The sequence below is a fragment of the Perognathus longimembris genome, chromosome 2, assembly GCF_023159225.1.
Source record: "Perognathus longimembris pacificus isolate PPM17 chromosome 2, ASM2315922v1, whole genome shotgun sequence".
Classification (NCBI taxonomy): Eukaryota; Metazoa; Chordata; class Mammalia; order Rodentia; family Heteromyidae; genus Perognathus; species Perognathus longimembris.
Genome location: NC_063162.1, coordinates 39,260,109 through 39,274,015, shown reverse-complemented (window position 1 = coordinate 39,274,015; position 13,907 = coordinate 39,260,109). Strand labels below are relative to the sequence as shown.

At 34.4% G+C, this 13,907-nt stretch overlaps 1 protein-coding gene across 1 annotated transcript in view; it reads left to right on the top strand.

The window, feature by feature from the left end:
• The window catches only part of Tmem26 (transmembrane protein 26), a 35,175-nt gene extending 21,754 nt beyond the window's left edge, over window positions 1-13,421 (top strand). The window contains exons 3-6 of the mRNA XM_048338848.1: window positions 342-458; window positions 4,293-4,513; window positions 10,161-10,237; window positions 12,886-13,421. Coding sequence (XP_048194805.1) covers window positions 342-458; window positions 4,293-4,513; window positions 10,161-10,237; window positions 12,886-13,304 — 834 coding nt within the window. The 3' untranslated portion in view covers window positions 13,305-13,421. The remainder of the gene's footprint in view (window positions 1-341; window positions 459-4,292; window positions 4,514-10,160; window positions 10,238-12,885) is intronic.
• The last annotated feature ends 486 nt before the right edge of the window (window positions 13,422-13,907 follow it).

The following is a 13,907-nucleotide window of genomic DNA, read 5'->3' as shown; positions in this document are numbered from 1 at the left end:
AAATGCGTTGACCAGGAACACACATGTTATACTGTTATCAGTGGTAGTCTTATTCCAGGGCTCATAAAATGAACTTTGGTTGTCATTTTTCAGTTCTATGTCCCCCATGATAGCTCAGAACATCTACAGCCTCACAGGCCCATGGAAAAGTTAGAGATGTATAGTTAGCACTTATCACATTGAATATAAAGAAGTTTGCTGTCTCATATTCTAATCTTTGGAAATGTTAATGCATCCTGTATCAGATTCATATAACTGCTCATAATCTTTTGGAAATGTGGAAGCCATTTTTAACTCTACTTTGTGATTTTTTTTCACATTGCTCCCTCCACAATTCTTAGCATTGCAATATTCAATCTGAAGGAATATCACAGAACATGAGCAGAAGAGAAGACTTCAATCAAACCCAGAATCCTTATCAATCCCATATCAATGGAGTGGATGATATCATTGAAACGGTGAGGGGTTTCCCACTTTTCACCATAACATTCAGCAGGTGGTGGACTGGGTTGGGATAACACACTGTCCATCTATCAGATTATTCTTCTGTAAGGAAATTTGCGAAAATAATTGTTTGGCTCAGGAATTCATAAAATATGACCACATTTAATATATTGTTAAACATTTTTTACTTGCCTGAGAGGTATATGTTTATATACCACATTCATTTATAAATATATTCAACTTATAGAATTAAGCAACATTTAATTCACATAATATTTGATTGGAGATTCATAAATTGAAATATACAATGTATCAATATGTTAAATAAAACATTCATGTATTTATGTATTGTAATTATCTATGTGTATATTTATATACATCCAGGTGCATCTATTCCACTTATATATCACATACGTGGAATCATGCCACCTTTCAAATGAGATATTTTTACTATAAATATATATATAGTATTCCTCTCTACATGTCTTTTTATGGTTGTATAGGTCATTTATTGATAGTACTAAATAACATTTCATTGATCATCATTTTATTTATCTATTTACCTATTGAAAGATTCCTTGGTTGCTTCCATATTTGGGGCAATTATGAATAAAGAAACATGCTATAAATATCTATGTACGTTTTTATGTGGACAAAAGTTTTCAGCTCTGAATCAATATGAAGGAACATGATGGCTAGAGTGTACAGCAAGATTGTGTTTAGCTTTCTAAGAAACTACTGTATCACCCAAATTGGCTACCAGGAATGAATGAGAGTTCCTCCGATCACTAACACTTGAAGTTAATGTTTTGGATTTGACTATCTAGTAAGTGTATAGTAAGATCTCAATGCTGTTTTAATTTATATGTTCTCTGATGATATATAACATGATGCACTTTCTCATATACTACTTACCATCTATATACCCTCTCAAGAGGCGTCTATTAAGATCTTTGTTGTGTATGTGTATATTGAAGGTCAAACGTAGGGCCTTGCATAGTGTAAACATATGCAATACTTCCCAAATATATAACCCTTTTAAAAGTCATGCTATTGGGGCTGGGAATATGGCCTAGTGGTAGAGTGCTTGCCTCGTATACATGAAGCCCTGGGTTCAATTCCTCAGCACCACATATATAGAAAAAAACAGAAATGGAGCTGGGGCTCAAGTAGTAGAGTGCAAGCCTTAAGCAAAAGGAAGCCAGGAACAGTGCTCAGGTCCCGAGTTCAAGTCTCATGACGGGCGAATAAAAGAGTCATGCTATTTTCTTAATGTTGAGTTTTTTTGTATTCCTTATATATTTTTTACTCCCCAAACATAGACCCCTTTTAAAAGTCATGTTATTTTCTTACCTTCTGACTTTTTTTGGTTCCTTATACGTTCGTGACAACAGTCCTCTACCAGGTGCATCATCTGTAATTTTCCCCCCAAGTCTGTAGTTTTTTTAATTCTCTTTCAAGGTTTTTGCAGAACAGGAACATTTGGTTTTAATGAAGCCCAGATTATGATTTCTGCCTTTCTTGAACAATTTCTTGGGTATAGTGTTTAGAAAGTTTTTGCCACATAGAAAGCCAAGTTGGTTCTTACTCATCTTCCAAAACTTTATCTTTGGGTCTGTGATCAACTTTGAGTTGATTTTTGTGAAAAGTGTAAGCTCTGTATACAGATTTGTTTTGTTTTGATTTTTGTTTCGTTTTCTCACTTTGCTAATCAATTGAAAAAATTGCTTGTGGTTTTATGGGAGGTTATTTCTGGACTTTCTATTCTGCTCCATTGATCTATTTGTCTACTCTTTGATACAGACCACACTGCTGTGATTATTGTAGTCTTGAAGCTAAGTAGATCCAGCTCACTACATATAAATTTTAGAGTCTACTTTTCAATGTATACTAACTATCCTGCTGAGATTTTGATTAAGGTTGTATTAAATCTGAGAATAACTGACATCCGGGAAACTTTGAATTTTCCTATTTCTAAACAGAAACTATTAACTAGGTATTTTTTGATTTAGTCCTTCATCATTAGTAATTTTCTTTGTATAGAATGTATAAACACATACAAATGTGTATACATGTATTTTTGTTCTAATATGTTTTGTTAAAGTTATGCACAAGAATTTGCTAATGCAAATTTTACACTATTTCTAATAAAATTTCTACTTCTTTACTCACATACAAAAAAGAGTTTAACTTTTTCTTTATCAACTTTTATTCTACAACTTTATTAGTTCAGCAAATATTTTCGATCAGTTCTTTAGGATTTTCTGTCCAATTATTTTATTTGTGAACAAGGTTGCCTTTTTTTTTTTTACTTCTTAGACTTTATACTTTTGTTACTTTTTCTTTTCCTAATGAACAGGCTAGGGCAACCACTTTATTAAAATCTGAAGTATTTTTACATGAGATAGAAAAGATTTTTAACCAAATCAGAATATTTCCCTTTTTGCCCATATGTCTGATATTTGGCAATGGGGTGAAGGGAAAAACTCAAAGTGAAAGTTCCTCTCACTGAAAAATGTTTTTAAGATGATTTGCTATTGATCCTCTGAAGTAGCATAAGAGGAACTTTAGGTATCAATTCAATTCTTTTTTTTTTTTAACTTTTTTTTTTTTTGCCAGTCCTGGGCTTGAGCACTGCCCCTGGCTTCTTTTTGCTCAAGGCTAGCACTCTGCCACTTTAGCCACAGAGCCACTTCTGGCTGTTTTCTATATATGTGGTGATGGGGAATCGAACCCAGGGCTTCAAATATACGAGACAAGCACTCTTGCCACTAAACCATATTCCCAGCCCTCAATTCAATTCTTAGCACAGCTTATCTATGTCACTTTGAAGGAATCACTTAGTTTCTGTGTCCCTCAGTCTTTTTTTTTTAATTAGAAAATAGGATATTTATCTTGCTAAGGTTCTTTCTTTGTGAATTAAATAATATGTACAGGAAGTTTCATAAAAGATATATAAAAGTATGCATATCAGATTAGCATCCTGGTTGACTTTTATTCTTTTCGGTAATCTCATGCATTTGATATTATCAAATGACTAAGAATGGTAAATGATTTTATATAAACATTGTTATGAAGTCATTTGCATAAGTGAATTGGGATCATTGCCATAATCTCTTCTAATCTAAGACCTTGTAGCGTTTAAAGGTTGTAGCTTACATGGAGAATAGTATTCCTTGAAACATATTCAAATGGTAAATGGGAAAGAAATGTCATTCAGCACCTATTACTGGGATGTAGAATTTTTCTCAAAGTCTAATAGTAAAGGCAGAGTAAAATTTGCTCAACACCTTGTGGACAATTGAAAATGATAACATTTCAGAATAACAATAACAACTTTATAATGATTATCTTTCTTTAGGCAAATAAATATTAATTTTCTGTGGTGGATATAATAGAGCTTTAAGGCAACAATAAACAAAAGGAAGATTGTAGCCTGGTTAAAAAGTCTTCCCAGGTTAATACATCCAGGTTCAAAAATCTGTACAAGAAAAACATAATATTATTTTTGTGATTTTGCTATTAAATTTCATAAAATGCTGGGATGTATTGTACTTTGTTATAGAGTATAATAAAGTATCTTCAAAAAATTATAAATTTGGCTCTTTAAATATCGTATGGTACAATGTCATTAGCAAGGGGTAGGACTTAAGTTACTTCCTTGCTAAATTAAGTCCCATTTAGGGGACCAGATTAAATGTTTGGTTTTTTCGTTAGTAAGTAAAGAATAATCCTAAAAATACTCACAAGAGCATACTCTCAACTGAGAAACATGAAAAAAAAAACTCTCTCTGCATTAGCTGGTAGCTCCTAATAACTTCTCTGTGTGTGACATTTCTGTTGAACAGGCCAGACTGTTTGTAAATAACTTATCTAGAGTATGTGAGACAGTCTGGACTTTGGGCCTCCATCAAACTTTCCTGTTACTGTTGATCATTGGGAGATGGCTTTTGCCCATTGGAGGTAACATCACTCGAGACCAACTCTCTGAACTGCTCCTGATGTTTGTGGGAACAGCGGCTGACATCTTGGAATTCACCACTGAGACTCTGAAAGAAAATAATGTGAGGTAAGTGCTGCAAAGAGAAGATCTTTCCAAGGTCAGGGTCATGTAAGTGTTTGCTTTTCATATTTAGCATGAATAGTGATTTTTATTATATCATGTATTCAACATTAGGATCTTGGAATTTGCTGTCCTTTAAGTACAAACCAGTATCCAACACATGCACATATATACGTGTGTATATGGGTATACACATGTGTATGTATACATACACATATATGTGCACGTGTGTATCTATATACATACATGTGCATGTGTGCATATACATGCATGCACACACATACATGCTACACACACATATATGTGTATATATATATTTGTGTATATATATATTGTGTATATATATATGTGTATATATGTGTATATATATATTTGCAGTTTTTGCTAGAGAAAGGGATACACAATATTTCTTGTAGGCAAGAACAGAAAAGTTCTGCCTATTGGCATGACCACATATAGGAAGGATCTTGGTTATTGGCAAAACTCTTGGAATGGGAGCTCTATCTTAGTTCACTTTTCATATTCCCAAGTATAAAGAGCATGGCCAATTGTAAAGTAAACAAAATCTAGAGCATAGCTTAGCTATAATTTCAAAAGACATGGAGAAATCACTCCTTTCTGTAGTTGGAGAATTTACATTCCCTGGTGTGAATGGTGTGTGGGGCAGATGAAGTTTTATTGTTCTAAATTTTATTTTTAGTCAGTTTTGTTCAAAGTGCCCAAAGGCTTTCTGGTGTAGATGCCTATAAATTAAAACTTATTGAGTTGGTACTTTTATTTTTGCCACAAGCAAATAAACTCAGAATCCATGATCACATCTGTTTATGGAACTACTTTCTTCCCATTAGGGATTTAAGTCTCAGTGCCTGAATGTACTTTAAGCTTGGGTTGTTTGGCACTATGCTATAAAAATAAATTGGAATGAGGCTGGCTTTTAATGCTGCAGTTTACTTTATGTTATGCCTCTCAAATAACAAAACATAAAGCTGAGCAAAACAGACTAAGTTATTGAGTAAACTTAATATCTCAATTATGGTACAAATTATATTTATAACCATGGGCTATCTTTACAAAAATCACTTCTTGTTTTGTTCATACCAATTTTTTTATAGCTTATTCAGCTGACATTATTTTTCAAAGAATCTGATCTGATTAAACAATTTTTGTAGTTTTAATGGCTTTAAATTGGCCAATGTCTTACATTGCATGTTTCCAAACACTTCTAAGAATTTTAAATATAGTGTGATTACAAGAAAAATGTGAAGAGGTCATATGAGTACATAAAATATTAGATGTCTTTAATGCTAGGGACATGGCAATATAAACAAAACCTACCTAGAATTACAAATATGCTACATACCTACAGAGAAAGGAGTTAATTGTAGCATAGTAAAATAAATATTGTGGAAAATATATTTATTTATGTTTTTCAAAAAATTCTAATATAGTCTGAGAATATAATTTAAATTATTTCAAGATTTTTACGTTGATAGAGACTCACATTATGGTTTACCATATGACCTACTCTACTCATGCTTAAGAAAAATGTATATTTATGCCTTCCCACTTTTCCTTGGCTAATAATAACTTGATTCAAGGAAGACATAATAATGTTACTCTCTTTGAATGTAGTATCATGCCTCATTTGATTCCTGGCTCCTAGCTCCCTTTCACCCATCCTTTATGCTATGATGTTTACACATCGATTATGAATTTATTTGTATGGTATTACCCACATAGTATGGTTTGGTAATTATTGTTGATTACAACCTTTTGATTTTTCGAGTATAAAAGAAGAAAACATTTATATGGCTGTACAACATATTTACATGTTTTCTGTTTACTCATATGTTTACCATTTTAATATTCTTCATTTCTACATAATAATTTAAGTGTACTAGCTGATGTTATTCCTATTCTTTTTATAAACTTCATATAGTGCTTTTCATGGGGCAAATAGGCTAGCAAGAAATCTGTCTTTCTACATCTGGAAATATGTTTATTTATAGCTGTCATGTTTGAGGAATAGTTTTGTTGGATATATAATTCTTGGTTCACAGGTTTGACAAGTTTTTGTTTTCTTTTAGCACTCACACATGCACATACACACCATTTCATTGCCTTCTTACCTTTATTGTTTCTTATCATATGTTAGCTATTGTTTGTTGTTACATTGACCCCTATATGATGAATCAATGTTTTCTTTCTGTTTGCAAGATTTCTTTTTTTCAACCTAATTTGTACTGTGTGGTTGAATCACTGCTTTCAGCCATTTTAAGGACCTTATTAGGCTTGGAACTGTAAATTATGCTTTTTTATGTCAAAAACTTTATCCATTATTTCTCTGAATATTTTTATCTGCCCTATCTTTTCTTCTTCCTTCTAAGGCTTCTATTAAAAATGTGTATGTTTCATCATGTGTAACAGGTCTGTTATCACTACTCCAAACTTTTTTATTCCTGAGCAAAGATCATTTATTTAGAAAAAAATAATCCCATATTATATCTGATAGTCATTGCATTTGGGTAGCTATTCAAAGGAGACTCTTATGTTTACATTGTGTTTTCTTTTTCACTATATTGCTTTATGACATATTTCTCCTGGAATAGGATAACACTTTTTTTCCTTTTTCTGTCTCTCATTTTATTATGTTCATTTACTATACTTATCCAATGACTTGTTTTAAAAAGTAGCTTAATTATATTCTGTGAACATCTCTTCTTATACTTTCCAAAGGAAATAGTAAATTGGCAAAATAGGGCTTTTATATTTACTTTTTACTTGTCAGTTTGAATGTGCTGATTTACCACACTCTAGTCATTTATCGTCTTGGTTTTCCAAGAAGAAAGTGATATATCAATAATCACACTTCTTATGGGTTTAAGTCCATTGTTTCCCCTGCTTCTTGGTTGACGTGGCAAAGCTGAGCTGTACACATGGGTTAGTGGTGAATAAATCCACTCCAGATTTATCTTCATAAATCTTCACTGACTGCAATTTGATCTCAGTGGTTTATTTACATCCTTGAGTGATTTCACTGTCTAATCTTATAATCCATATTTGTCTGCTTACAATTTTTCAGACTTCTCCAAACTTATTTTTGAAACATTTTATCGGTACTTTTCTCAATACGCACATTCTTTCATATTTTGTATGTGTGTGTTTGTTTTTGTGTGTAATATATAAAAACATACATCCATTATTATACAGTTAGATTTGGACACCTGTAGAGATAGGATAGTCTATCATCTGTTTCCTAAGAGAATGAAATTATTGCACTAAAGGAGCATGCAGAAATAATAATGGTAAGAATGGTTAATAAACTAATGAATAATATTTTTGAGTAATGTTTGCTGTGAGTGTAAAGGTTTTGATGAATGGTTGTTTAGGCTTAACATCAACATTGTGAGTCAGATACTATCATTTATCATTATCATTTTATGAGCAAAAATGTGAGGAAGTCTCAAAATTAAATATAATTTCAAAATATCTAACTTGTGTGGCTCTCTCATACTTAACATGTATAAAGTTCTGTTTCAAACATGATCTTCATACATCGAACATATTAAAATAATACACTTAAATTATCTTTTAAGATCCAATAGCTATTGCTATTGTCATCTTCGCAATGCAGATGAGTAATCTGATGCATGCTGATTGATGCTAAACTACTTGTTCATATTGACGTAGCTGGTAAGTGATCACTATGGGATTAGAGCACTGCATCCTACTGCTCTAGAGAGAGAGGTAATTAACAGCTGAATTCTGATCACTTGGAGCCAGAACCTTTGACCTTTCTTCCATAGCTGTTTTTGAGAAACACATGTTTTATGCCATTCCAACTTGGTAATTCAGTCACAGCTTTTGGAATCCTGATTGTGTCCTCCGGGATGCTGGTTTTCTATCCAAGTTTCATTTCATATGCATGCACATGCACAGCCTTCCATTAGTGCTGTAGATGAAGTCACTGATGAAATGTGAAGGAGAATGGAATCAGAGATAGAGCCTATAGCAAGTCATTCTAAAGCTTCCTGTGGGAAATCATTTACAGTTAAAATCCACTCAACAAAACTGGGCTTCAGTGCTTCATGTTTATCATCTTGGCTACTCAGGAGGCTGAAATCTGGGCACCAAGGTTTGATGCCAGTCCTAGCAGAGAAGTCCAAGAATGCATGTCCAATTAACCAGCAAAAAGCAGGAAGTAGAGGTGTGGCTCAAATGGTAGAGTACCAGCCTTGAGTAAAAAAGCCAACCAAGAGTACAATATCCTGAGTTCAAACCTCCATTTAAAAAATCCACCAAAATATACTCACATATAGAATTTTGTTTTACTTCATTAATAAGGACACCATGGGAGATGCTCTACAGAGAGCATTTTTAAATCCAAATGTCTGTCATCAATTTATATATTATTACCTCCTAAGCAATTCTGGCTCTATTTTTTAAAAACAAGGAGAAATAATCTTATTTGAGTACAGTTGTTCTCAGAGAACCTGTACTGATTCTTAGTAATTACTGTCTTCGCCTATAAGGGTTCTCAGAAATATTTTGAGGATCACTTATGTAATCTAACTATGTATTAATAGTAACATACTTTTTGTACTTTAATATATATTTCTGCTTCTTTTTGGAAGTTGAGACTTGAATTTTTCTGTCATCATCATGTCTCTACCATGAACTCCCAAAATGGAGAGTGGTGGCTTAGAAATCCCATTTACAAATTCTCCAAGCGTTCTGAGATTTAATTTTTCAAGATCCCAACACTTGAAGCATTTATAGATATCCCTTACAATCATCCCATTTAGTTTGCTTTCAATTACTGTTCCCTGATGATTTTTAGCCCTCTCCAATCAAAAAATCCCTCTTGACAGATGGAAACAAAATCTGTTGTTATAACAATGACTGCAAGTTGGTAACTTCCTTTGCTAGAAATAAATGTGTCTTTGGAACTTCTTTGATATTCTTTGCCTTTCTATCACCTTTATTCTTTCTGCCTTTAGTCTTCCATAGACTTCAGTCCCCTAAATCTACAATATTAATGCATTTTTTCCCAGACATAGGCCTGTCTCTGTTTGTCCAGGTCATCTGCCTACAAATATATGTTGAATGTCAACTGTTTTCCAGGCACCATTATAGGCACAGAAAAATTCAATGATGATTCAAACATGCATATTCCTGGCCTACCAGACATGTCTATGGTATATATTTTTTAATGAAATTTCTCTCTCCACTTCTTCTCACATATGGACAGTCTTTATGAGCTTTTAATATTTGCACATCTCTATGTGATACCTTTCAATTATAATTTTGGAATCTTGGTAAAACTACCAGATTTTTCCTTAGAAAATTCTTGGTTAGTCCTTTGAATGTTGATATTACATCAAATTTCACCATTTTAGCATTTTTCTCACATAAGTTTTCTGTAAAAAATTAAAGACAACAATATGGGATTAAGCCTCAGATTTTGTTTTACCTCTTTCTCATCATTACATAATGTCACCCACTGTTTTCTTCACAGATTTATTGTCATCAGCATATTTTATTAGTTCATAAGAGGTTAGTTAAGAAGATGCCTTGCCATGCATTGAAGATTTCACTGTTGGGCATGTGATTGTAATTTTTATTACTAACTGAAATGCTTGCTACATTCTAGAAATAACCCTGGACTTGTCTGTGGTATTCTCCTTATATGGACTTGGAGTATGCTTCAATTTCCCCTTGACTTGGCAGGTAAATATTCTGATAATGTCACAAAGAAACAGAAAAATACTGGGTTGGGAATATGGCTTAGTGGTAGAGTACTTGCCTTGCATGCATGAAGCCCGAGGTTCTATTCCTTAGCACCACATAAAGAGAAAAAAAATAAAGAAGTGGTGCTGTGGCTCAAGTGGTAGAGGGCTACTTTGAGCAAAAAGAAGCCAGGGACAGTGCTCAACCCTGAGATCAAGCCCCAGGACTGGCAAAAAAAAAGAAAAGAAAAGTCGAAAAATACAATTGTTGATTAGAAATAACATTAAAGCTAAGGAGGCAATAGAGATGATGACCATTTTCATATCCTAAGTTCCAGTTTGGCTTTAGAAGTTGATTGAAACTTTAGAATGCTTACATACCACTCCGGTGTATATGAGCTTCAAATACTTGAGTGGCTAATCACAAAAGTTTTCCCCCCTTTGTTTTTTGTTTAGTGAGGTTTGAACCCATCGGATATTGTCCTTGCTGGAGGAAAGTTCTATCATTTGAACCAGACCTCCAACCATGTTTTTTGCTGGTTATTTTGGAGGTAGAATCTTTTCTTTGAGAGTTGGCCTTATCAGGTCTTTTTATATTCACTTGAAACCATGGTGATAACTTATGATTTATAAGACATCCTGAAAAGTAGATAAGATATCTATGTAAAAGTTTTTCCTCCATAAAAAGGGATAATAATCATAGCATCTTAAATTAATGGTTCTTGTGATGATTCTGCAAGATATAGTTTGTAAAGTACTTGTCAAGATACTGGCATACAAATGTTATCAACTGACATTTATAAAGTGTCATTTTCATTCTTTTGTCAGATCTATGTGTCACAGAAATTTCAAGACTATCTGTGGAAAACTAAATTTTTCCTCAGTGGTGGCTGTTTGGTCTTAATTTAATGAAGATATAAATCTTTAGAATTTTGCAAAGAGATATAATCTGTTTGGTGGACATTTCTTAAGAGAGATGATCTATAGCTGCATTTTCCAAAATGGTACCCACATGTGGCTCTTGAAATTTCAATGAGACTAAAGGGTCAGTTCCTCATACTAGCCACATTTCAAGTGTTGACTTGTCACATATGGCTAGCATATTGGCTAGAAATATATGAAATATTTTTACCATCACAAGAAGTTCAATTGAACTGTATTAATCAGAAGTCTTAATAATAAATTTGTATTATCCTGGAATTTGGGTTTGGGAATTCTCCAAATTTTGATTTTGGAATTCTCCATTAGTCATCCAGTAAAATATTAGCTGATCTGCTGCCCTACTGAGAGAACAGTAGATGCCAGCACTCACACATTGAGCAACTCACTTAGTGGATCCTTTGGGAGGCTTACTTGACCCTGACTTCTTTGGAAAGTTACTGATTTTATGCTGGTGTTTCATTTGTCATTCCCTCATTTTTCTCATATCTTGTGGTTTATAGCCTTGCTAAGAAATTTTTTATTTAAGAGAGAATTTTGTAAACTTTCAGAGGTGATAATGTTATGCAGCTGTTTGAAAAACAAAGACCAAATGTTACTTCTGACTAAATGACTATTGTGTTTTCCAACAAACAGTACATTATGTGTACCCATATCAAAGCAGCTTCATAATATTTGCAAGGCTCCAGTAGACGAAGGCATTCTTTGTTTGAAAACTCCAAATGGAAGGCTCCATTATTCTAAAAGTATTATTTTTTGCCGCTGACCCTGAATTTGAATTTACAGTTTAGAAATTAAACCAAGAAAAAGTTAATTTGTTGATTGAATTTCCTCTTGTTCAACTGGAAAATAAGTAATTATCACCAGTCTTTCTCGTAAATCATGAAACAAAAGCATAAGAAATTAGGACAGAATGAAAGCACAGGTCATTTATTTGAACTCCCTCCCTACCTTTAGAAAGTATGTTTAGAAAGAAGTAAATTTGAATGTGAATATAAACACTAACTTTTCTCAGCACAGTTTATACGTATGTCTGAGTGAGTCAAGTAGTAAATGCATAAAAACTGAAAGAGTTAGTAAATAGGCAAATCTTGAAGAGTGCATCTAGAAGGATCATGTAAACTTTGGTCCATTAATCAAGCAAGTCACTAGTTATGACTGAAAGAGGAAGTGATAGAAGGCCGGGTGTTTTTTTGTTTGTTGGTTGGTTGGTTTGGTTGTTTTTACTAGAAACTGAAGAAATTAGTGAGTAGATACCCCTTTTCTCCCAGATATGGTTATTCCAGTTTTCAAAGAGAACAAGGGGAAGTCCCAGAAGGTTAACTAAATTGACCAGTGTCTCCCTACGAGTAAAACGGCAGTCAAGCTCCAGAACTTGAAATCTTGAGTTTACCTCTCTGCTGCTTGCCATAGGGCAGACTGAAGCAGTCACGTGCTCTCCTTGGTTCGCTCTAGTCTGCTTAATTAGACCTTCCCCAGAAAGAAAACTAGAATCAAAATTAATGATTTGTTTTAAGTAGATAGAAGTCATATAATTTGGTGGGAACAGTTAGATGAGGAAGAGCTTGTTGTTGCTGTTGTTCTATTTCAAATTAAATTTCCATCATTTATCAGTAGAACGTTCATTGGTAACGATTTATCCAGTTTCATCCAACTTGGATTTCTGCAGTTCAGAAAGGTAATGTCTTGTGGTGTCTCTTGCGTTTGCAGTACATCATGCGGTGTGCCCTTCATCTGAGAACGCGAGGAGATTCCCCATCCTGTTCTTTTGCCTGTACAGTGCGGATTTGTGGAACATTGGAATCAGCGTCTTTATACAAGATGGGCCCTTTCTCATTGTGCGTCTCCTACTGATGACCTATTTCCAAGTGATAAATCATATGCTCGTGTTCTTTGCCGTGAAGAATTCCCTCGTGGTGGTGTTGCACCTCTACCGCTTGGTGGTGCTGGCATTGGCTGCCCGTGCTTCCTTGAAAGATCATTCCCAGGGCCCCAAAACAGAGGGCAGCAGCCAGGCTCAAGCCTTGGAGAGCAAGCGCAGAGGCTGGGAGGGCAAGTCAAGGGAGGGCATGGCTCTTCCCTTGCAGGCCTCACCAGTGACATCCGAGGACTCCCACTCCACACCCTAGATACTTATTCCAATTGGCCTGCAGCTAACTAGGTTTCTCCTTCTGCTCCTTTTAAGAATACCCCTGTCTCTTCCTCTTTCCCTCTCTTTTTTGTTCCCTTTCCTTTCCTTTTCCTTTCTTTCCCCTTCCCTTCCCTTCCCTTCCCTTCCTTTCCTTTCTCTTCCTGCCCTGCCCCTTGCCTTGCCCTGCCCTTCTCCTCTCCCCACCAATCTTGGCCTATAACAATTTTCAAAAAAATGGCAAAAAATGATCTTAAACACAAAATGAAGCAATTTTTTTAAACCTGAATGGAAGGACTATTGACTAGTAACTATGACATCAATGTAATGTGATGGCATCATATACAGTTGTTCAATGACTAAATGATTGGTTGGTGTTGAACTGTTTGAAAAGCTATGGATAAGGTTGCCCTGATACGCCCTGGAAAGATGCAGGACATCTGTGGTGTCTGCTCACTGCGACTATAGAAGCTTTGAACTTTGGCTCCACTGTCCCATTTTCCTGGAATGTCCCTCAGACTTCAAAAATCTACATTCAGTGAATGCACAACAAATGAGTGAAAAGTGCCTTGAAAATTACCTCACCTGTGGGCTAGAAAGCAGT